At 39.8% G+C, this 22,268-nt stretch overlaps 1 protein-coding gene across 11 annotated transcripts in view; it reads right to left on the bottom strand.

Moving 5' to 3' along the window:
* Positions 1–2,372: 2,372 nt before the first annotated feature.
* LOC131473535 (mitogen-activated protein kinase kinase kinase kinase 3-like) overlaps positions 2,373–22,268 on the bottom strand; it is a 42,302-nt gene continuing 22,406 nt past the window's right edge. For 2 of the 11 annotated variants that reach the window (XM_058650782.1, XM_058650787.1), the window contains 21 exons: positions 21,664–21,726; positions 19,324–19,376; positions 18,449–18,487; positions 16,817–16,885; positions 14,203–14,254; positions 13,719–14,091; positions 12,034–12,140; positions 11,608–11,649; positions 11,356–11,440; positions 10,785–10,864; positions 10,581–10,641; positions 10,361–10,478; positions 10,200–10,258; positions 9,929–10,032; positions 9,386–9,557; positions 9,214–9,282; positions 8,996–9,088; positions 8,743–8,813; positions 7,606–7,661; positions 7,455–7,508; positions 2,373–5,074 (listed from right to left, as the gene is read on the bottom strand). In XM_058650782.1, coding sequence (XP_058506765.1) covers positions 4,987–5,074; positions 7,455–7,508; positions 7,606–7,661; positions 8,743–8,813; positions 8,996–9,088; positions 9,214–9,282; positions 9,386–9,557; positions 9,929–10,032; positions 10,200–10,258; positions 10,361–10,478; positions 10,581–10,641; positions 10,785–10,864; positions 11,356–11,440; positions 11,608–11,649; positions 12,034–12,140; positions 13,719–14,091; positions 14,203–14,254; positions 16,817–16,885; positions 18,449–18,487; positions 19,324–19,376; positions 21,664–21,726 — 1,908 coding nt within the window. In that variant the 3' untranslated portion in view covers positions 2,373–4,986. The remainder of the gene's footprint in view (positions 5,075–7,454; positions 7,509–7,605; positions 7,662–8,742; positions 8,814–8,995; positions 9,089–9,213; positions 9,283–9,385; positions 9,558–9,928; positions 10,033–10,199; positions 10,259–10,360; positions 10,479–10,580; positions 10,642–10,784; positions 10,865–11,355; positions 11,441–11,607; positions 11,650–12,033; positions 12,141–13,718; positions 14,092–14,202; positions 14,255–16,816; positions 16,886–18,448; positions 18,488–19,323; positions 19,377–21,663; positions 21,727–22,268) is intronic. The other 9 variants (XM_058650791.1, XM_058650792.1, XM_058650784.1 and 6 more) reach the window with 7 other exon arrangements.

The raw sequence follows: 22,268 nt of genomic DNA, 5'->3' as shown, positions 1-22,268 counted from the left end.
AACCCATTTTTTATTTTACACTATATACATTTCATAACATGTGCATTGCATTATGACAACAAAAGACAGAGGTGACGTAACAGCGACAGAACAGAGGAGACTCGCGTCTTGGTTTATTATCGGGGGCTTAAACCTGCAAATATCTAATGCTTACTTTAATCTGCTTGGAGAAACACCTACGTGAAGTTTAACACGATTCGCAATCCCTGTGAATTACCACCACGTGATTTGACCCAGGTGTACCTGAGGGTGTCAAACATAAAGTCACTATAAAAGTTTGCTTAGCAGGATTAGAGATTAATTTTGTGTCTAATTAGAATTAGGAGTCATCAAAGCATCACCCATTCCCATGGAAACCTATTGTTATTCTGCGAGAATGAACAATATTCCAATATGTGAAAATTACCAAACCCAAAAAGGAAAATAAAATAAAAATCAACTGCTTGTAAAATCAATACATACATACGCACATCAGTGAACATGAGATTTTCCTTAGAGTAGAAATCTCATTATTTCAAAAACAATTCAAAGTGAATGGGTATTTAAGGAAACAGAAAAAGCTGCAAAGAAAATCTGAGCTCAGCTTTTGTTTGTTTGACATCGACTCACGGGAGCGACATGTTTTTGTTTGACACTAATCTCACACACAGCTGACGGCCGCTGCTCACTGAGTCAGACACAAAGCTTTACTCTTCGCCGGGGACTCACCGCGAGGTAGACTAACATCTAGATTTAGCCATAAAAGGTTTCAACAACATATTCTGGCATTGCATTAAAAGAAAAAAAAAAAAGAAAAAAAGTAAAATAAACAAACTATGTGTTCTTTGACATAAAGGAGAGACTTAATGTAAAGGAATGTTTTTTTTAATCGATTAAATGAAATGGTCATGAGACACTGCTAAAACAAAAAGGTGGACGATCGATCGAACTGAATGAAGTGAGCGTTTAAAAACAGGAAGTGGTTAATTTGACCTAATGTGAATGCGTTACTATGAAGAGAATTTGAATAACTTTTTATGAATGAACGAACAGATAAAAATAAAAATATTGGCAGGTGATGACCTGATTGTGTAAATGGAACTTGGCATCAGGAAGTGGGGCTGTGATTTACTTTCAAGTCAAATCAAAACAATGGCTACTGAATTACCCATTTCTTTTAAGGTTACATGTTCTCTTTCTGGCTTTTTACCACAGGCCGTGTATAAAAATGGACATAATCTTGCAGCCCCTCAGTGTGAAGCCTTGAGATTATTAGTTTTCACCTACAACAAGGCTCCTACTGGACGATTCCACACCGGTGCCTTTCTTTATTATGCATTGTCCTCTAATTTGGAACATAACTTACAACAATGACTTCATGTTCTACTGAGGAAGATCTGAAACTAGCAATTGAGACCGTTAAATCTTTACTGTCCCAATTCCTGATCTTAAGTTTTCAAACCAGGAGACTATGCCCATTTTTATGTAACACTTGGTTGTTGTCTGTTGAGTTAAACAGATTTAATTGACTGATGTGTGGTTGTAGTGCTAACAGCATATAGTGTCTGATGTACAGGACGACAGTTTCTGCTCCCAACTCACTACACAACAGTTCGGTGTGTTGTATGATTAATATCTGTGACAGCTACTTTTTTTCCCCAGGTGCAAACCAACAATCCGAGGGTGGTTATAAGTGGGGATGGGAATCGGTATCGGTCCGATTCTGGTCAAAATCACTGGATCGGATATCGGACAGTTAAGAGATGTACAAATCCGATTCAATCCTATATTTTGCATGCTTCACTATTCACAAAAGCATCTGCAAAAGCATTTTAGCCGATTCATGTTTGGGCTGTAATTCCTTCTTTTTGGGAGAACAACACTTGTGTCATACGGTTGGAGAATTATGTCTTTGAAGTGTGTTGTTAACAGCTTCATAGTTCTCTGTCTCGGTAGATACTCGAGTTTGTGACACCGATATCGGACACAAAAAGTGGTATCGTCCCATCCCTAATTGTAAGTAGACAAATAATTTGAATCCGCACAGTTCAGGAGGAGAATGATGGAGTGTTAGGGGCATCGGTGTGTTTTCCATCACTGACAAGGAGCAGAAACCCATTCTTTAACTCCCAACGCGGTGACACACCATTTCTACAACCGGCTCTGTGACAGCCAGCGACAACGTCGACAGAGCTGTAACAACTTCAATTTTCAAGACAATACTGGATTTGCTCTTGTTCTTCTAAACTTCAGCTTCGACAGACCAATGAAAAAAGCATAGACCTATAAAACTTCAGCGCATAACGTGACTTTACAGTCCAGCATTGGCGAGTCCAGCATAAAATGAAGCACAAGACATGTTTTTGCACGTGTAATGAGAAAACCAGAGAAAATCACTGTTGCCACAGCTGCGATTATTTATCACATTTAAACTACTATAGCGATGGTGTTTTGTGTTTTCCTTCACTTGCCGATCTTACACCCGATTGGCTGGTTGCTATGGCTCACACGTCTGTATCCGTGGTGACAAAAGAAGAACAATACATTTCTACTTGGATGAATGAATGAAGCCTCATGCTATGTCGCAAGCAGAGATGGCGTCGTAGCTTTTTGCTAAACTAGTGTTTCTCGTCCTCTAGTGTCACAGCTTGTAGAGTCCAGTTAGTGTTGTACTGCCACACGTGCGGACTCTGCTACACACGACATGCCACAACCACACGGTGCACGGCTACATGCGTGTAGCACGAGTGAGCCCTCAGATGTTGGCCTTTAAAAGCCACAGCCATGAGTCACAGGAAGCAGATGTACGAGTTACACAGAAATAAAAAAAACGTAGTTTACGGGGATTTTCATATGAACGAGATCCTTTATCTATTCAGGGTTTCTCGTTACTGCAAGTTAACGGCAACAAGAATATTTCCACACACTGCTTTTCAGACGCTTTGCTGTCACGACTGTCTGAGAGCATAAATGTGGGAAAAGCGGCACTCACAGCACCCCCTGGTGGACAACTTAGTAACTACGTGAAGCCGTCTGATGCACTTCTAGCCTGTATATTTCGAACTTGTATGGGTTTTTAAGGTTCACCATTGATCACTGTGTGGTCTTCATAAATAATGTGTTAATGTAACTACTTCAAGGTCAGTTTTTAACAATATTTTTAACGATGCACCAGGTTTAAAGGTCCACATTTTGTACAATTTGCAGCATTAATTCTGGGAAAATCTCTTTTATCACTGAGCAAAATTGGTTTGAAACTGAAGTATCAGTATCACTACATACCCTAGTGATTTAACCAACACCCTTCATCTGCCCGATTTCTATCAATACGCAGGTTTTATCTGGATTAAAATGGGATTATTACATCATTATGGGCGGTTTTCTGCAGCTGGTTAAAAATGTATCAAACAGAAAATCCTATTTTATTCAAGGCTATAATTTAACATACACAACGTGGACTTGATAAATAGAAGTAATTTTTCTTTCTGTGTAAATCAATCCTCTTTTTTTTCCCGCCCAAGAGGCAGAAACACAGCTGTCACTCAAAGTCCAGATCTGTACACGACGCACTCGTATGTGCATACTCTATGTCTACACACACAAACACAAATATATATATACACACACTGTGCATACACACAAGGTCATATAATGACATCACATTTGCTTGTCAAATACGTTTTTTTTTCTCCTCTGTGCAAATTTTTAACACCAGTGGTTCAATAAAAAAAAGCAATGAAGAAAAAAAGCTTGATTAAAACGTAATAATAATAAAAAACAGATGATGTTGAAAGCAGGAAACTTAAATTAACAGATGCTGCCCTGACAACAGTTGCTAGGGTACACACAAGCAGGAAGTTTTCGATGGTGATGCATGCAAAATGAAAATGAAAATCAGTGCCGCTTCCTGTTTGCTCAGTCCAATCCTGAGCTTCTGATCAATATTAGAATAATATTAGCCTGCTAGAGCTGTCCACCTGAGGAGACCACAGCACTCCTCACTTCCTGAACTTCATCACATGATCAGGGAAACAGGAAGTGAATCCGCTGCCCCGGCTCTCTCCTCCACATCTGTCCCGTCTCTACTAGCCTCCACAATTATACAGAGCAACTATACACACGCTTATCTACATGACCGGTCTTTTTAGTGTTCGTCTCTGTCAAAAAAATACCACATTTATATTTACAAGAATTAAATAGAGGTCAAATAAGCACTTGTGTGGTGGTGGGTGGCGGGTACTGAAATTCGATTCTAGTGGAGGTGGCGGAGATTTGTTTTGGGTCCACTTTCTCTTTTATATCCTTTTAAAAAAAAAATAATAATAATTATAAAACAGGAAAGCCATCCTGATTGTTAAAGTTACATCATGCCACAATAAATAAAGGTGTAGTTTAAAAAGGGAGGAAAGGGTAAAGAGGGGGGAGGAGGAGGAGACGGAGGAGAAAACTACAAAGGAGAAAAGAGGAGATTTTCTGTGCAAGATGGCTGTTCTGTGAAGCTTTAGTGAAAGTAGCAGTAGTACTAATGTGTGTACAAGAATTAGTAGTAGACGTAGTGTTGAAGTCAAACTTCTGTGCAGGATGCTGTTTTCCCAGTGTGTAGTATGCAGGGGAAGGTGTAGATGCTGTTGGAGTTCTGGGCTAAAGTCACTCTTAAGAAGCAGAGAAGAGATTCCCCAGATAATCGCACCACTGAACTGGCAGGCCGTTTGAACCCTCGTCCACGACCCGCTGTCCTACTACACCATGTTGACCTGATCCACATGAAAACACTCTGGTGCGTTTTAAACCTCTGCGAGTGGGAATCCACAATCCGCACCAGTGAACTACTCATTTTCCAGTTACACTGCCGACAGGCCGGGTGAGAAGATGAAAGGGTTTAGCGTGTGTTTGGGCTGAGCGGATTTCTCGACCGCTCGCTCCCTTGTTTGCATTAGTGGTGTAGCTGTTGATGGTGCATGTGTACGTGTGTGTTTGTGTACGTGTGTGTGTGTGTGTGTGTGTGTCTCAGTAGCTGTTTTCATGGCCTGCCAGGATGTAGAGGTTGCTGTGGGCGGTCGGGTTGTCTGTAGGCCGGCTCTCCAGCACCACCACTCTGCAATACAGACACACACACACACACATCAATCAAAAAACACAAACATTACATCCAGTTTAGTTTCAAGGGAAACTATGTCTGTGGATCCCTGTCAAAGCCAGGGTCTGTAAAGGCCTGGACATACTCTGCAAGAACCGACTGTGTCCAGGCTGCGAGAAAAAAATGTCATCATTATTTTCTTGCAGCTTGTTCTTGACAATTTTTTTTTTGTGTGGTGATCAACAACTATTGTGTGATTGGCGAGACATTTAAGGTGGGCTTGGTTAATGCAAAAAATGCCTCCCTATGAGGACTTTCCAGGAGATCTGCACTTGAGTTTCTCGTGAAGTATGAAATGTCCTGAATGCCAGAACTTTGTTCTTGTTCTTGCCACCTCAAGAAAAATAACTAATTTCTCTGTTCTTGCGGAGTATGCACAGGGAGCAATAGCAGCCTACACTTTGCATCAGGAGTCAAACACAAAAAATTGAGTTTACAGGGCTTTTCATATGAATGTGGTCCATTATCAATTCAGAGTTACAGCTTAGATAACAGTCGAGTCTTCAGATTTGTTTCTTACTTTTCCATCTATGAATACAACAAGAATATTTCCACACACTTTCCACAAATTTTGTACCATTTGCAGAATTAATTCTGGGAAAATCTCTTTCATAAATGAACTAAATTGGTATGAAAACTGAAATATCTCAAATCAGAAATGGAAATGAATTTGATTAAGAAAATCATGAGCAATACCTACCCTAGTGATTTAATCAACACCCTTCATCTGCCCAATTTATATCTATATGCAGGTTTTATCGTGATTAAATGTGTGATTATTACATCATTATGTCATCAATATGGGTGGTTTTCTGCAGCTGGTTAAAATTGTATCAAATAATAATGTGTAACAGTTTGAACAGAAAATCCTATTTTATTCAAGGCTATAATTTAATATACACAACGTCGACTTGATAAATATAAGTCATTTTCCTTTCTGGGTAAATCAATCCAATTTTTTTCCAAAGAAGTAGAAACACAGCTGTTTTTATTTTGGAAAAATTGTGCTTCCCAACCTCAGTTGAGTTGAGAAATATCTTCATTCTTTTCTTTGTTACATCATTCATTCTAAGGTCCCGTCCTCCTACGAGTGGGTCTAAAATGTGTGGAATTAGCGTTGTAGTTTCAAGCCTCGGACCTAGTGTCACTGGTGGGCACGTAACAAAAAAAAGAATGAAGATATTTCTCGTCTCAGGTGAAACTGAGGTTAGGAAGCACAGATTTCCAAAAATACTACCCCTATTCTAGTAATACAAAGCTAAATGCAAATCGGTGAAGTATTCCTTTAACATTAGTCATGGGAAGTACAGTGAGCCTGAAATACTCCTACTTTTCCTAGTACCTTTCTCCTACACCCTGCTTTTTAGATGCTCTGGTGTCATAACTGTTCGCTCAGGAAGACATTTTCACAGCAAAACAACATCACAGCGCCCTCTAATGGACTGTGTGTTAATTACTTCAGACAGTCTCATGCACTTCTATGCTGCATATTCTGAACTCAATATTTAATTTAAAGGTTTGGGTTTTCAAATTTATATCCAAATATCAGGTAAAAGGTGCTAATCGATAAATTGATACTCTATGTTGGACCTATTATCAAAGCTGGTGTTCTGTAGTGGGACAATAAATGCCATTTTTCTGTGATGCGGTTTGTGTCAGACAGGTATGTCAGCCAATAATTTCATGTGGTCTAAATCAAAGGATTAGTTGTGTTTATTACAGTTTTGACATGGCTACAGACACTGGCTTCTTTTTTGAAAATAGACCTTTAAGCTATTTAAAAGTCCTAGCTTACCTAGCTTTAAGAAAACATCCCATTCTGCTTTGACAGGTTAGATTTTCTCAGACAAAAACACTCATAACACATAAATGAAGTAAAAATACATGTTAGGACCCAGGATTTACTGTAGCAAGATAGGCACATGGCGAGCAGCAACCCAGATGGACAAAGCCTGTAAAAGCTGTTATTTAGGAAAGGAATGCCGTGTGTATCCTCAAGAAAACCAGAAGAAAGTTTCAACAGGGACCCAAATGCTCAAAACTCAGCCGTAGCTCTCAGTTATGACACAGTAGGCACCAAAATCATCATATTCACATGGAAGGGGCTCAAAACTACTGTGTGTTGTGAAACTGATATGTAGTGGCTGTATGTCGAATCAGACCATGATTTTGGTGTCTATAGTGTCATGACGTAAAGTCACTCACTCACTCCCTCCCTCACTCTCTCTCTCACACCATCCAAACCCCACTCAGACGATCTCAAAGCTCCTGATCAAAGTCGAGAGTCCCGACAGAAAGAGTCTGTGAGCCACCTGCGGCCAGCGAGCAGCAACTGTACCTGGGCAGAGAGAGGCCTCTGTCCTCAGCCTCTGGATGTCTACAGTCAACACGTCTTCAGTGGTAAGACACCAGCAAAGTGGAAGTTAACAATGACGTATCACTTCGTTCATATCACACTGTGTACGTGCTGGTGTGCGTGTGTATCTCACCTGTCTGATCCCAGTAGTCTGAAGATGCGTGTGCTGTCAGAGATTTCCTGTGTGATCTGACAGTTACAGAGTAGAGACGGAGACAGAGACAGAGACACAGTGTCAAGTTCACCAGAAATAACCTCTAGTTTAAATGGTCTAATATAGAAGGGGTAGTTGAATATGTGGCAGAAAATAGTGATGATCTCCTTACTCAATGTGCAGTATATAACACACATTGCTGTTTATTGGTCAGACAACAATGAATGCTTGGATCATGGTCTTAAATGGCGGTTTTAAAGATATAATTTGTAACATATCTGCACTAATTATTAAAAAAAACTATAGAAATAACATTAATGTTATATATTTTGTTGAAATTGTGTACTTACATTTGCCAAAACATTTCCTATACTCTTTAAATCCAGAGAAATCTCTGCATTTGTGTTACATTTTTGTCACCTTTCAATGATGTCATATCCACTTTATCTGTTTACGCTATAACATCCGGGGGGAAATCCCAAATGAGCCATCAGTGTGAGGATGACAGTACTCTCCACTACTAAATAGCAAGTGTGCTGAATTTTGTTTCGTTGTTTGTAATCGTCACACAGACATATTGCCGTTTGCTGCACATTCCGCCGCTAAATTTCCCCGCAGAGGAACCAGCCGAGACAACAACATAACAATTAGGATGATCCCATGCTGCTTCCCGACATCATCAAGCTAAGTCTTTCGTTATTGTTTTCCAAATAGAGACCCCTAATGGCAGAGAATACATAATGTTCATCTGAAACGTGTTTCCCAAAAGGCCAAAAGTTTTAAACACAAATTCACATTTAACAGAGTAAAATAATACAAAAAAAATATAAAAGCAAGTCAGTAGGGAGAGCAGCATCACTGTATGTTGCCCTACGTGTGTGAGCATGTGTAGTATTGTGTGTATTGGGGGTGAATTGTGTACAATAAACCTAATACCATGCTTCATTAATCTGCTTCCATTTGAAGAACCCTAACCCTCTTAACATCTGGAATCATAATCCGACAACATTCTGCCATGCTGCCTGGACGTGAACCTTGATGTCACGGTCCACATTAAACATCCCTGTTGTACATCTTCACCATAAACAGGAACAAACAAACAAAAATCAATCGCACCTCATTGGTCTTGAAACTTCGTCCCTGCATGCCGTGCCTCCAGAAGGCCAGTACGCTGTCTTGAAGACAAACTGCAAAGAAGCAAACACAACAAACAAAATAAGATGATTCTGTACAAATCCATATACATTAAGGTCAATTTAATTCTAGGAATTAAACCATATTCTTTTTGTTTTCAGCCTTTTAGTTCTTGATGTGGACGTACGTCCCACTGTCTCAAATTTGTGATTAGTGTGGCTCTTTTTTATGTTACCTATGGCTTCAATCTGGAAGTTGAAAGTCAGCTCAGCTGACAGCTTTCTGCTGGATTTCAACCGACCCTGGAGGTTCACTATCTTTATACATCCTGGAGACAGACAGACAGAGAGAGAGACTCAGTGGCATTCTGGGAAATCTCTGCATTCTGTCCTTAAGCAGACAAATTCTGAGCAATGCAAGTGCAGGGTAGCGTGTCTTGTGTGTTGGACTCACTGTCGAGGCAGACTAAGATGGTGTCTCTCTCTAACTGAGTGACATGGATCACACACGTCTGTGGTGTGTCTGCAGAGAGGAAGACGACAATTTTTGACCTCGGTAAATTACACATTTGAATCAATCAATAAATACGTAAATAAATAAATAAAGGAAAAACTGCTGGTCACACCTGATTCTGTGAACCAGGAGCAGGTAGAGTTGGGGTTGACGGTGTCGAACCGGACGACCTGGTTGAGTTCTGTGCCTTTACTGACTGCCACACAGATCAGAGGGTAGGTGTGCTCCGGGACCACCAGCATCTCAAAGACCTCCAAAGGGCACGGCAACGGGAAGTCGATATTCTACAAAGTAAGCGCAAAAGAAAATAAGAGAAGCTTCCATATTACAGTAATAACATAAGACAGTATGTCACATTCTGCAAGGGAAATAAACATTATAACTTCAAAATTGAATTTAAAAGGGCCAGTACGTGGTGCATTGGAGGTTTTATGTTTGCATATGTGTAAAATCACTTTAAAATGAACATTGTCGGGTTTTTGAAGCCTTAAAATAAACCTTTTATATGTGCTTAAGCAAGGGTCTTGCTTTACATTACAGAAATACAGAATCAGTGGGAGAGCAGAGAGGGTTTAAAAAGAGTCTAATTCCTTTTTGGTGTGAGTGCAGTGTTACTACTTATTATACATTGGACCGAGGAGAAAAAGAAACAGACCTTGATGAGCATGAACTTCTGCATGGACTCCACCCACTCCAACAGCATGACACTGGACTGGAAGGCTCCACACAGGTACTTATGACCTGTGTATGGGTTACGCACTGTACAAAGAAAACATGCATCCTCTTTAATGCTTGCAATCTGTGTCTCAGTCATACTTAACACTTTCTTTGCTGGTTAATTTGCCTCTATATGAAGCTGTGAAATATCGTGTCATATATCTTGTGCAGATGTAGATTATATAGAATCCTCCATCACAATAACTCACCAACACAGCACTTTTGGCACCCTTTAGTGTCTGGGATTTTATTGGATACAGAAAACTTCCTATAAGCAGATAAAGAAAGAAATGTGAGGACATTTGGAAAATCACATGACCTCAGTTAAAATAAAAAAGAAGAAGCTTTGGTCGCCTGGTTGGACACTCACCTGGGAATGATCTTATCAGGCAGTTTGTGTGTGGGAATGGCTACTGGTAACTTCTGTAACTGTCGGGCCTGTTCGAACATACCACTCAGACTGTGGGAGTACAGCTGGGAGGCTTTTCCTGGAAGAGAACGAATAATGACGATGAGGATGTGTGGAAAAAAGCCCAAAATCCTTTGAGGAAATTCACCGATAAAAAAAAAGAAAAAAGAAAAGAGCTCACCAGATATGGAAAGAAGACAGTTGTTCATGACGTATAGCCAAGTACACCGCCGAGGGAAGAGCTGCACACAAACATGAGGTGCAGAGAAAACAAAGATGATGCAGATATGAGCAACTCAGTGTCACGCCACTACCTCAAATCATTTCCTTCAAATCTCCAACAAAAAAGGTTGTTTAAATGATTCTCACAATCTTTTTGCCTCACCTGTTCCATTGTAGTCTCATGAAGCTCATTAAGATTTAATGTGTAGATCCCCTCTTCAGCTCCAAATATCAAATACTGGTCTAAAATACACACACAAACAAACATTAGACAATCCTAATAAAATGCTTGAGGGTTGGTTTACTTAATGTTGTAGTGCATAACCTTTGGTATTCGTGGACAGAAGACAATGTAACATAATTTGATGTTAGACAGGCTCTGTCTAACAGTACTATCAGACCTGACTGTGGGAGTGTTTGTGCGTATACAGTGGCAGCACGGGTGGGCGGGGACAAGAAGCATTCATCCTGTCAAACTGCTGAATGAACCAGGTTTTTTGAGATTGAAGCAGATTTCACTTGCATAAATGCTTGTTGGCACTTCCTTTTGTTCCCATTCTGTTTGTGTGAGGCAGTTGCCTCTGACATAAAACAAATAACTTTCTGTGAGCAGCGTGGAGCTGATAGGCTTCATCAGCATTGTGCCAATGGTTTGAATCCAAATATTTACATTTAAAAGTTACACACTACAGTTTAAAGAACATCCCTAATGGAAACTGGTTTATGTTGGTTACCTCTGGTGTCAGGGTTGATCCAGGAAGTGGCACAATGGACCTTCAGCGGGCAGCCATTGAACACCTTGGAGAAACATGCACCCATCTGCAAATGAAGAATGACCGAGTGAGTGCTATGGAATACAAAATATCGTGTGAGTTTTTGCTCCGAGGACAAAAACTTTATTTTGCTACATAATAAGACTTTAGTTTTGCTAACCTAATGGCACATAACTGCAAGTGCTTACTGGTGCAGAAAAGAAAGTTACTCACATGGACTTTGGGTGTAGGTGGGAGGCCATTACTGATCGGCATCTAGGACAGAAGGGTACATGCATGAAAACACAAAGGAATTTAAACTCTGTACAGATAATCTCTATAGTTGTTTGTTGTTGTAGCACCAACTATGTAGATTTTTAAAACTCTACCGGATTTAAATCTTCCACAATAGCTAAACATTTTGGATTTAACAAACACCTTTTTGTGTAAAATAGAACTGAAAAATCAATGGCTTGAGGCGTCGTGACAGTGAGTGTCTGACTTTTCTGCTCAAAACCACAACAAGCTGTGTATTCTCCACAATCCTATTAATGAAATAACCAAGTACAAGCTTGATGAAAATATCCAGTGCAGAACTGGACCTATTGGAGAGTCTTTAAAGATTTGTGGGTCACTGCTTTACAGCCAAAGTCTGCTTACCGGAACATCCTTCTTATCTTTCCGTACGGGGACACTAGGGGGCATGGTGGACTGTCTTTCTGCTGGACTGTCCCTCTCACCGTTGTGTGGAGCGTTAAGCCCATTACCTACAACAACAGAGACATAACTCAGTGTGTTAGAGTAACAGACAAACAAAAAAAAAAGAGTGTAAACGAGAGAGAAAGGCATGACGGTCATAAGCAGATGTGAGAAGAGATATCGACTTGGCTGCGGAGAAGACTGCGGGCACAGAGAAACAGCTGGTTCCAGTGACTACAGTCTAATCTGCACAATTACAGACATTGAGGAGCGTTAAACTAAAACAGTCACAAACAAATACTGGGAGCAGAGAGGGAGGGAGGGAAGGAAGGAGGGAGGGAGGGAGCAGGCTAGCAGGAAGAATATAGAGGATCGCATATAGTCATGGGAGTGTTAGTGATCAATTATAGATCAATTACGGTTGGTTGAGCTGATAACTCTCTAAATGATGAGATGTTTTGTTTTGCAGTAATGTGTCTCTGTATGAACAAAATCATTTCCTGTCAATATTAGAAGACCTGACACTCACTAACACACACATCTGCACACGCTTTTCTCTACCAAAGTCACTGAATGAGTGCTGAAAAACAGCCACACTGAACATTACTGAGCCATCCTTCTGGCAACTGTGTTGGAAAGCCAAGAAACATATGAATATTACAGGGTCTAAATTTAAAAAAAAGAAACTAAGAACTTATCTTTCTATTTTGGCTTTTAATCAAGTGTATCTGTTGTCGATACCATAGTTGTATTATATTGTGACCTAATGTTATTGTAATTTTGATACATGACCAATTGTTGACCAAATTGACTGTGTAAAGCACACTGGGTTGCATCTTTTCATAAAATGGGCTTTAAAATAGACTTTCATTACAAAATAAATTAGCGTTGAATCTGAAATTAAGTAAGAAAAACAAGTAATAAGCTTGGAAGTTATAATCTGACTCGCTGTTTCTTATGATTGCATTTGTGTTGGTGTTCCTGTTCACTCTCTATCTCTCATGTAAAAATATCAACATATAATGTTATGTAGTTATTATCAAAAACCTCAGCCTCATAAATAAATGCCAGTGTTATTGTGTTTGAGTTTGATTATCGTCTAATGACACATTTGATTAAGATTTTTAAGAATTAAAAGTAGTTCAGCTGCCCCAAGGAAGGGGACAGATCAAATTTGATCACAATAATTTGATAAACAAATGGAAATAATTGAATTTGGTGATGTATAGGACGTTTTTGATGATTACAATTGAGCCAAATTGATTATACTAGTAGGGACATAGAATATGTGCAATTCATATTCAGCCGTGTCTCAAGTGATCATCGTTGTGATCACCTGAGACATTTTCTCTTTTTCTTTGTTCCTCCATGAAGTGAGGGGAAATGGCTGCAGACTAGTATGTTTGAACTGACTCAACAACCAATGACACTTCAGAAAAGATGACAAACAACCATATTAAGCAGAAGCTGATGGACGGAAGGAACTACAAACAAAACAAAATTGATAAGGCACTATTATTAATGAGCTCATGGAACAGGTAAATTAACCAGACTATTATGGACTGACTGATGGGAGACCACACAACCAATCGAAGGGGATGATAGGGTCTGCGGACACTAGCAATCTACCAATCGGCTGCTCTTACTCGCTTCATTTTCCTCCTTTTTTTCCTGCTCCTCTTTCACCTCCTTCAGCACCTCCCATGCCTCCTCCAGCTCCTCCTCTGTGTGAGGTGTGTGGAGCCACTCCCAGAAATGCCTAAAGCTCCCATCATCCTCTGGGGCAGAGTTTTCCACGTCCGTGCACTTCGGGCTCTCGTTACCTAGGCTACTGCGGCGGTGGGGCGGCAGCTTCGGGGGCGGGGGACGCGGGGGAACATTGGAGGCAGGCCTAGCTGGGCTTGCCGTCTGTGGGACTGGACAGCGTTTGATGGTCCCTCCACCGCCACTGTCGTCCTCGCTGTGCGAGTGGCTGTCATCTAGTTTATGCTGCTGCTGGGACGAACGGATGGACTTGGGCTGAGAAAAAAAAAAAATTAAGGCAAAAGTTAAATTCTCATTTTCTAAGAAACCAAATCATTTAAAATAATCAACTGGGTGCAGCTGATGAATGCATTTAGCTGTGTGTACCTTGGGAGGAAGTGGGGGCGGGACCTTTGGCCTCATGATGGTGCTCGATTTACTGAAGGACGAGAAAACAGGATTTGTGTCTCTGCTTAATGAGACACCCAAACACAGTAGTTATGTTGAGAACAACACAGTCGTGTTTAAAAGCCACCACTTGATTATGGTTAAACTTCTCGAAAAATCTCTCATTCTAAAAATAGATTATATATAAATCTATAAATTGCAAATATATTGAAGTAACTTGATTTAAAATGTCAATGATCACAGTTTGAAAGACATAACAATCAGAGTTTAGCAACATCAAGGCCACTCTCAAACGAGGAAATATGACTTTGCTTAAACAGCTAAATGAATTGTGGTCAAAGAATTGTGCACATTAGTGTACATTTACCCATTAACGAATAAAAGATGTACCCTCCTGTAAATAGATCCCAGAAATACATGGGTGGAATTAGTACATTCTTGATTTGTACAAGGCAACATTTACACCAGTGGGACAAACACAAGATAACTAAAAGGGTTAACCACTACATGCAAAGTAATAATGGGATTATAACAATAGAACATTTGTAACGCCTCTGAGAATAGAAGAGCTGATTCTGATAAATAAAAACATTGCTTAAATTTGTTTCTCATTGCATTCAGGAGATTCTCACATCATGAAGCTTTTTAATCATATTTTACTGGACTTTTACCAGCAGCATATTCACAGAGACTTACTCATGTTATACACTGCAAATGTATAGAGGTCACTTGTTATAGTCTGATGGAGAATGGTCTGTTCAGAGACCAGTGGAAATGGACAAAGGTGGGAGTCAAACACAGTGAGTGAACACAAATATAAACACACATGGGGATTTTTGCTGGACGGCAGCGGATGAACATATGTCGTTCACCCTTCCCTCATCAATACAGTGACAAGTCACTGACACAGTTTTTCATTTCCGGGGCTGGGAGCTACATAGCTACAGTCTGTGGCTGATGCAGAATATGTCAGCTGGAAGTTGTGGTACAGTGGTCGCAGCAAAGAGTCTCCTTTAGATGAATGAATGAACAAAACACTGGGGATATCAGCATACTAAAGGCATCTTAACAGAATATGAGAGGATTTGTGACAAACTATGCTGATTCAACATGCATAATGAGTGGAAAAAAGCTACGCCATTGATTTCTGTTCACTGGTTAACTGTACATACCTATTCAGCATGTTCAGCTTATATAAACAGCTAACGATTTAGACTGAGAGCTGTATATTCAGGCGGTTTTTATTGAAGTGATCCTAAAGACTAATGGACATTTCTGCACCTTCATTAAACATTACATTTACAACATGTAAACAGAACGTATTGCTCTTATTTATCTTATTTGCATTGGCTGCAGTCCATTTAGGAAGTCAGGGGGCATCTATTTTTGTAATCACTGGTGCTGTGTTTGGAAAAGGTCGAGGATATTAGCTAATAAAAGGACTTTCTGGCTTCAGTGGAAATTATCCGTCAAGAAAGAATGTGCCGATCTGCCGCAGACGCTTGGCTTTTACACGTTGAGGGACAAGGCTGGAAGCCAAATGCTCAGTTTCATGAAGGGAGGAGAAGACAGAAGGCAGTGAGCACACTTGTGCTCACAGAAACACACACACATACATGCACACACGTGCACACACATACACACAAACGGAGCAAGAAGGCACACAGATGGCAGAACCAAACACGATAAGAGCAAATAATAAAAGTCAAAGTCCTGAGAATCTTAACAACAAAACTACACCCAGACCTCGTGTTTTGTGTCTCAAATAATGGATTAATTAATTAAAAACTTAATTAATCACTAACTACTGTAAATTGATGTTTAATTATTACTTTGGGATGTGTCCTGGAAATGTATATATGTATATATATATATTTATATTGACCTTTTTTTTTATCTAGGATAAAAGATGTTCTGTGCACAAGACAACTATTTTGTGGGAACATGTTGAACACATCTGGTTCCCGCTTATGACAATCCTTTGTCTAACTATGAGGAGACATGTGAATTCAAAGTATCTTAGAAGTGTGCACACATAAGATAGGAAAATAACACTTTTTGGGACTTAAGGGGCTCTCTAAATTTTAGCTTATTAATTGTGAATTTAATTTTGCTTTTTTGTGACAGTAAACTGAATATCTCAACATCCTGAAAACATTTGAGGATATTGTCATTTTGAAGTTTGGACACAAAAACTGAACAAAAATAGTGACATTCAGTATAATATGATGAACCGGGGTTTGATCGTGCAGCTGCATTTGCATGTACTCATTAATGCCTTACCATTTACTAACGTTACTCCCTGCACCTGTTTATTTATGCAAGTAAATGGCCACCAGGTGAGTTTTGTTTGTGTTAGGGTTACGGTTAGTATCTATTAAACTTCACACGCTAGTCATGGCATGAGAGACACACATGGTATAAATGCACACACACTCACACGGGTGGCAACTGTGGCATGATGGTGAATGTGCTGCGTTGAGATGCTTGGATGAAACTGTGAAAGACAGGAAGCTTCCCCTCGTCTCCTCCCCACCAGAGGAGGAGGACGACGAGAAGAAGCTTCCACTTCTAAGGCTGGGAGAGAACTTACTGAGTGTGAGTTTCATCATCATCTGCATCATCCTCATCCTCATCATCCCCTAAGTGTGCCACATGGCCCCTGGGAGAGGAGGTGAAGAGCAGGGTGGGGAAGAAGGGATGGAGAAAGAGAGGGATAGAGTAGAAATGGAGGGTCAAAGTAGGGAGAGATTAGGGAGAAAGGGAGCAAGCAAAGGAGATAAGACATGACAACAGGAGGAGGAGGAGGCAGAAGAGGATTTGGGGAGAGGGAAAAGGGGAGGGAGATCTGAGTGAAGCTCGGTCCACAAACTGGTTCTAACCTCTAAACCCTGGACAGATCTGAAAGGACTGAACATATAGAAACCAAAGGCAGAGCCACACGCTCACACTGATAATAAAAACAATCAATTACTTACATCACTGAAGCACAAAGGAACCACAATCTAAAACACACTTCCAGCGCGACTCTAATGTTTAAAATCATACAGTTCTTACAGATCTACATCGACAACATTCAACTCTTATCAGTCAAAATAAAAGCTTTTATCAATATCAACAGCAAATAGAAGCAGGCCATTCTTTCAAAGTGGCTTCTATCAGAGTTAATAATATAACGTCTATTAATTCCCTTGTTTCTATTTCTCCTCACACAATGACAGTGTCATTTCCTACTCACCGCTCTGCATCTATTATCTTTTCCCAAGAGAAACACTCATTGTCTCTACTCTGAGCCTTAACGTGTTCTTAGATAGTGAACACACATAAGAGAATGGACTGAGCTGATTCCATTTAAGGTGAATACGGGAAATACAAGACACACTAAGTGTAAATACATAGGAAACTAGGAAAGGTTGGATCATTAACTGTCACAAGCTAGTCTAAGTCTCTCCACTCACCTGTCTGTCATAGCTAAGCAAGAAAAATACACTTCCATTTACTGTCACAACATTCTGCCACAAACTTTGTTAACACTGAAACAAACCAAAAACATTTGACCACATTACGTAAATTGCTCGATTCCCGTTATTACACAGAATATAACAGAATTTTACATTGACCATAATTTAAATCATGTAAGAAAAAACATCGATCCTCTAATTCAAATTATGTCGCTTTACCTAATCAATAAGGACTTAGACTAACTTTGAAAGTCATTTTGAATTGATCAAAGAATTCAGTACAATACATTTGCTGTAACAATTATTGGAAATAGCAAAGCATAATAATAAGAGTCACTGTCTCTGGTGCAAGTAAGAAGAGTTTCTCCACAGACGTGAGAGTAAGACTGCTGAGTAAACCCACTGCAGCTCTGGCTGAGAAACTGCATAAAGGTGCATGTGTGTGTGTGTGTGTGTGTGTGTAAATACACACATGACAAGTGTGAGTGTGTGTGCATGTGTAAGCCATGCTCTGCAGGAAGCTCTTATGAAGCGCAGCCTTTTTCATGATGATATCAAAGCGTGATTCAAGCTGCAGAGGGAAAATGAAACCCAGCAGAGTCCAGCCATGTGAGCCTCAAGTCATTACAGCAGCATTAGTCGCATGTGATTGGCCCAATTAGTCTAGCCATTAACAATGATTGGCTGATGGGTGGGCGTGGTTAAAGGATCCGAAAAATGAACAGACCCTGGGTCAATCAGGATGTGAGAGGAGTCTGACTCACCTCTGCTGAAGCTCTTCCTCCACAGATTTGAGAAGACTCCTGTTCAAGTAAAGAGAAAAAACAGAGAAAGACATTTAAAAAAAGAAAAGTACACTTCAGAATTTACTCTCAATAGTTGGGTTTTCAGTACAGTTTTTTGCAAAATAAGAGCAATTTAATTGCAGGTGTTTCCATTGCATATGAGCCATAAGTCTCATAAAGTCTAGTGTAGATGAGATTTTACGAGAAAAATGGGATATCGCGACACTCCACTTTGAGGAAGATGGTTTCCATGGTTTTGGAACAGTGTTCTCAGTTGCTGCAAATGCTGTTTTTGTGACTGTTTTCAACAGAAGACGAAGGCAGCGGGTGAACTCTGTCTACACCATGCCATCTTGTCTGAGGTGAACTGGTCATGTGACCCGCCCTACGTCAAGTCCGGTGACACCAGTGTCGTGTAAATGCAAAAAAGGTTTTTCCATCACACTTTTAACAATATTTGAGAGGTTTTTCAAAATGTAGGTGTTTCCATCCAATTTTCTATTGCAATATTTAGGTTTTGCGCATTTCTAGGGGTAATGGAAACCCAACTGGTATTTGCCAGTCTATTGTCCCGATCTGAACAAAGGACAGTTCCTGAGCACAAAAAGCTCCACTTCAACCTCATCAGACTATAAATCAACAAGCTTACATCATGAAACCTCCCACAATTAGCCGATCTGCAACTTTGTCCACAACTTTATAAAAACTTTACGCAATATTATGAATAAAAAATGAGATGGACACAACTGCAAATATAGAAGAGGAGAAAATTCAAACCATGGACAGAAAAAAGAACGATAGAAAGAAAAGTCGCAATGAAAGAAAAGAGGACAGATGATGAAGGGGACACTGACTTGTTTCCTCCCAGCAGACTTGATGAATCATGGCCATACTCCAACTGCAGGTCCTACAAGACAGACGGATGACATTACTACTGTGACATAATAGGTTCATAGATTAAGACATTTAAAACGCATGTACATTCAATTTCTCTGGGTCAAACAAACAGCTCAGTAAATGACACTGAAACAGTGTGTAAAACTGAATCAAACCTTGTTTTAATGGATTACTGCGGTGGCTGTTACTGTAGCAGCAAAAGCGATTACAGTTAGTATTTATACAGTCTAGTACAGATATAACAGCCCCATAAACCAGATTAATCACTTTAAGCATGGTTAATAACCACAGAAGAGTTATATGGCTTACAGTGTGCGTATAGATTTCACACTTGCTGAGTTCACATTGTGTAAAAATAATAATAATAACAATAATACTAATAATAATAATAATAATAATAGTTATGGCGATATACAAGTTGTGAACAGAGCTTTTATTGTTTTCGTTTTTCATATGTACTTTGTATTTCATCAACTTAGATATGATGCAGTGGTGTTGTGCAACAAAGAGGTTGTTTATTCCAAAGTAACACTCTCTCGCCACTACAGGCCGTGAGGGAGTTTGTAGGACACACTAAGGACTGCAAATTATGTTCACACTTATCTCAATTGCTACAAGCACATTCACACACTTTTCGATCATGTGGAGGAATCCACACCCTGACAGGCTGCTGTGCCTAGATACAGTTGCTATGCTCAGTGTGATTAGAAACAGCTCTTTAATGGTCAACTTTAATACACTGCCTGGCCAAAAAAAAAGGGTCACATCGTGGACCGCCTTTAGCTTTGATTACGGCACTCATTCACTCCGGCATTGTTTCCATAAGCTGTGTATGTTGCATTCATTTTTCACCAAGATCTTGTATTGATGATGGGAGAGTCGGGCCACTGAGCAAAGCCTTCTACAGCACATCCCAAAGATTGCCAATGGGGTTAAGATCTGGACTCTGTGGTGGCCAATCCATGTGTGAAAATGATGTCTCATGCTCGCTGAACCAATCTTTCACAATTTGAGCCTGATGAATCCTGGCATTGTCATCTTGGAATATGCCCAGGTCATCAGGGAAGAAAAAAATGCATTGATGGAATAATCTGGTCATTCATTATATTCAGGTAGTCAGCTGACCTCATTCTTTGGGCACATAATGTTGTTGAACCTAGACCTGACTAACCCCTAACCTATTTGCTTAGTTAAATCCAGGTGGCGACTATTTTTTGGCCAGGCAGTGTACTTTCAAAAATATGATTTAAGAAATTGCAGAAAAAGTTTTTCTAAACCTAATCAATTAAAAAAAAAAAATCTTTCTGAAAGGCTGTTGGAATTGCAAGTTCAAAGGGTTTAATGTCAAGTACATAGAGCCACAATGTGAACACAGCATTGACTCACAAACATGTACTTTTGAAGAAATTACCAAATGCAACAAACATGCAGTGAACACACACACACACACACACAAACTGAAAACTAACACTGCACACATGCACGCACACGCACACGCACACGCACACGCACAGACACACACACACACACACACTTCTGGTCAATTACAGGACAGTTTAGCACACATGTAAGCAGTAAAGCACAGAACAGCGACACACATTCTGCAGAGAGAAATATGAAGATATATGTTAAGGTTGCAGTTCTGTGTGTGCGTGCGTGCTTGTTATCTCTTTTGGACTTTTGCTGGCATACAATTGTGAGCTTGTTTAATTGTGATTAGGTTAAATTAGGGTTAGGTATTAACTGGTTATGGTTAAGGTTAGTTAGGGATAATTCTTTGTTTAGGCTGTCCACATGGAGGGAAGTGCCTTAAGAAGAATACCTGAGCAAATGTGTCTGTGCTTACAATTAGTTTGTATTGCTTCTAGTGTGTGTATAATACAGAAAGTATATCTAGAAACAATATGAAAAACAACACCAACAACTACACCAACATCAAAATGAACTCTTGTCACCATGACAACTACAACACCAATTAGTGAAGCAGCAATCAATGCTGGAAAAAGAAGAGCAAAGTGAACAGTAACAGATGGATCGACCAGTATAGATGAAAATGAGCAAAAATACACATAGGACATTGACCAGCCAAAGCTATCAGCAGACTGGAAAATGACAAATAAAAAAAAGAGAGAGCCAAAAAAGCGACAGAGCCAAATAAAAAAAAAGTATTTGTCCTTTGGTAACAGATTAAGAATGAAAAACACAGAATAAAAATAAAGAGCCAATATAGGTGGACATAGGGAGAAGCCAAAAAGAGGAAGAGACAGAGGGAGAGAGACGGATAGATAGAGTACTACCAGATTAGATCTCGCGGTATAGTAGAGCTCCTCAACACAGTCCAGATAGGGCTCAGAACCACGCTGGTCAGCAAGACAGAGTGAGAGAGACCTCAGTTAATATATTAACCTGGACTGATGGAGGGAACAGGGCAGGAGAGAGGGACGATAATGAATGAAAAATGGATTAAGGCCAAAAAATGGGCTATGAAGTCCATGGAGGAAGAGGTTGATACTAGAATAATAATCTAAAGAGAAGAGGGGAAGGATGGGCAATAGATTAACTAAGGGATGGGAGGATTTAATGAAGAGCAGATGGGGGTTAAACAAAATCAGCAAAACTTGGAAAATACATCAATTAAAACAAAATTAGATGACAGGAGCTACATTTAAAACCCTCCATCTAATGCCAATTCTAGTCTTGATAAAAATGTCTTTGAATTAACACCACATGTTGCCTTAGTCCATCTTTCCTAGTAAAGGTTTAAATGTACAATACTTACATTTTACACAATCTCTCCATAAAGACTCTTTGGATAAAGATGCCACAGCTAACTCTTTGTCATGGCAAAAGTAGTAACAGTAGGCTGTTAATGATCTATTAATGTGGTCATGATTTAATGATG

This window comes from Solea solea, chromosome 15 (genome assembly GCF_958295425.1).
Source record: "Solea solea chromosome 15, fSolSol10.1, whole genome shotgun sequence".
Classification (NCBI taxonomy): domain Eukaryota; kingdom Metazoa; phylum Chordata; class Actinopteri; order Pleuronectiformes; family Soleidae; genus Solea; species Solea solea.
Note: the sequence above shows the minus strand (reverse complement) of the source record. Positions and strands in the feature narration are given on the sequence as shown.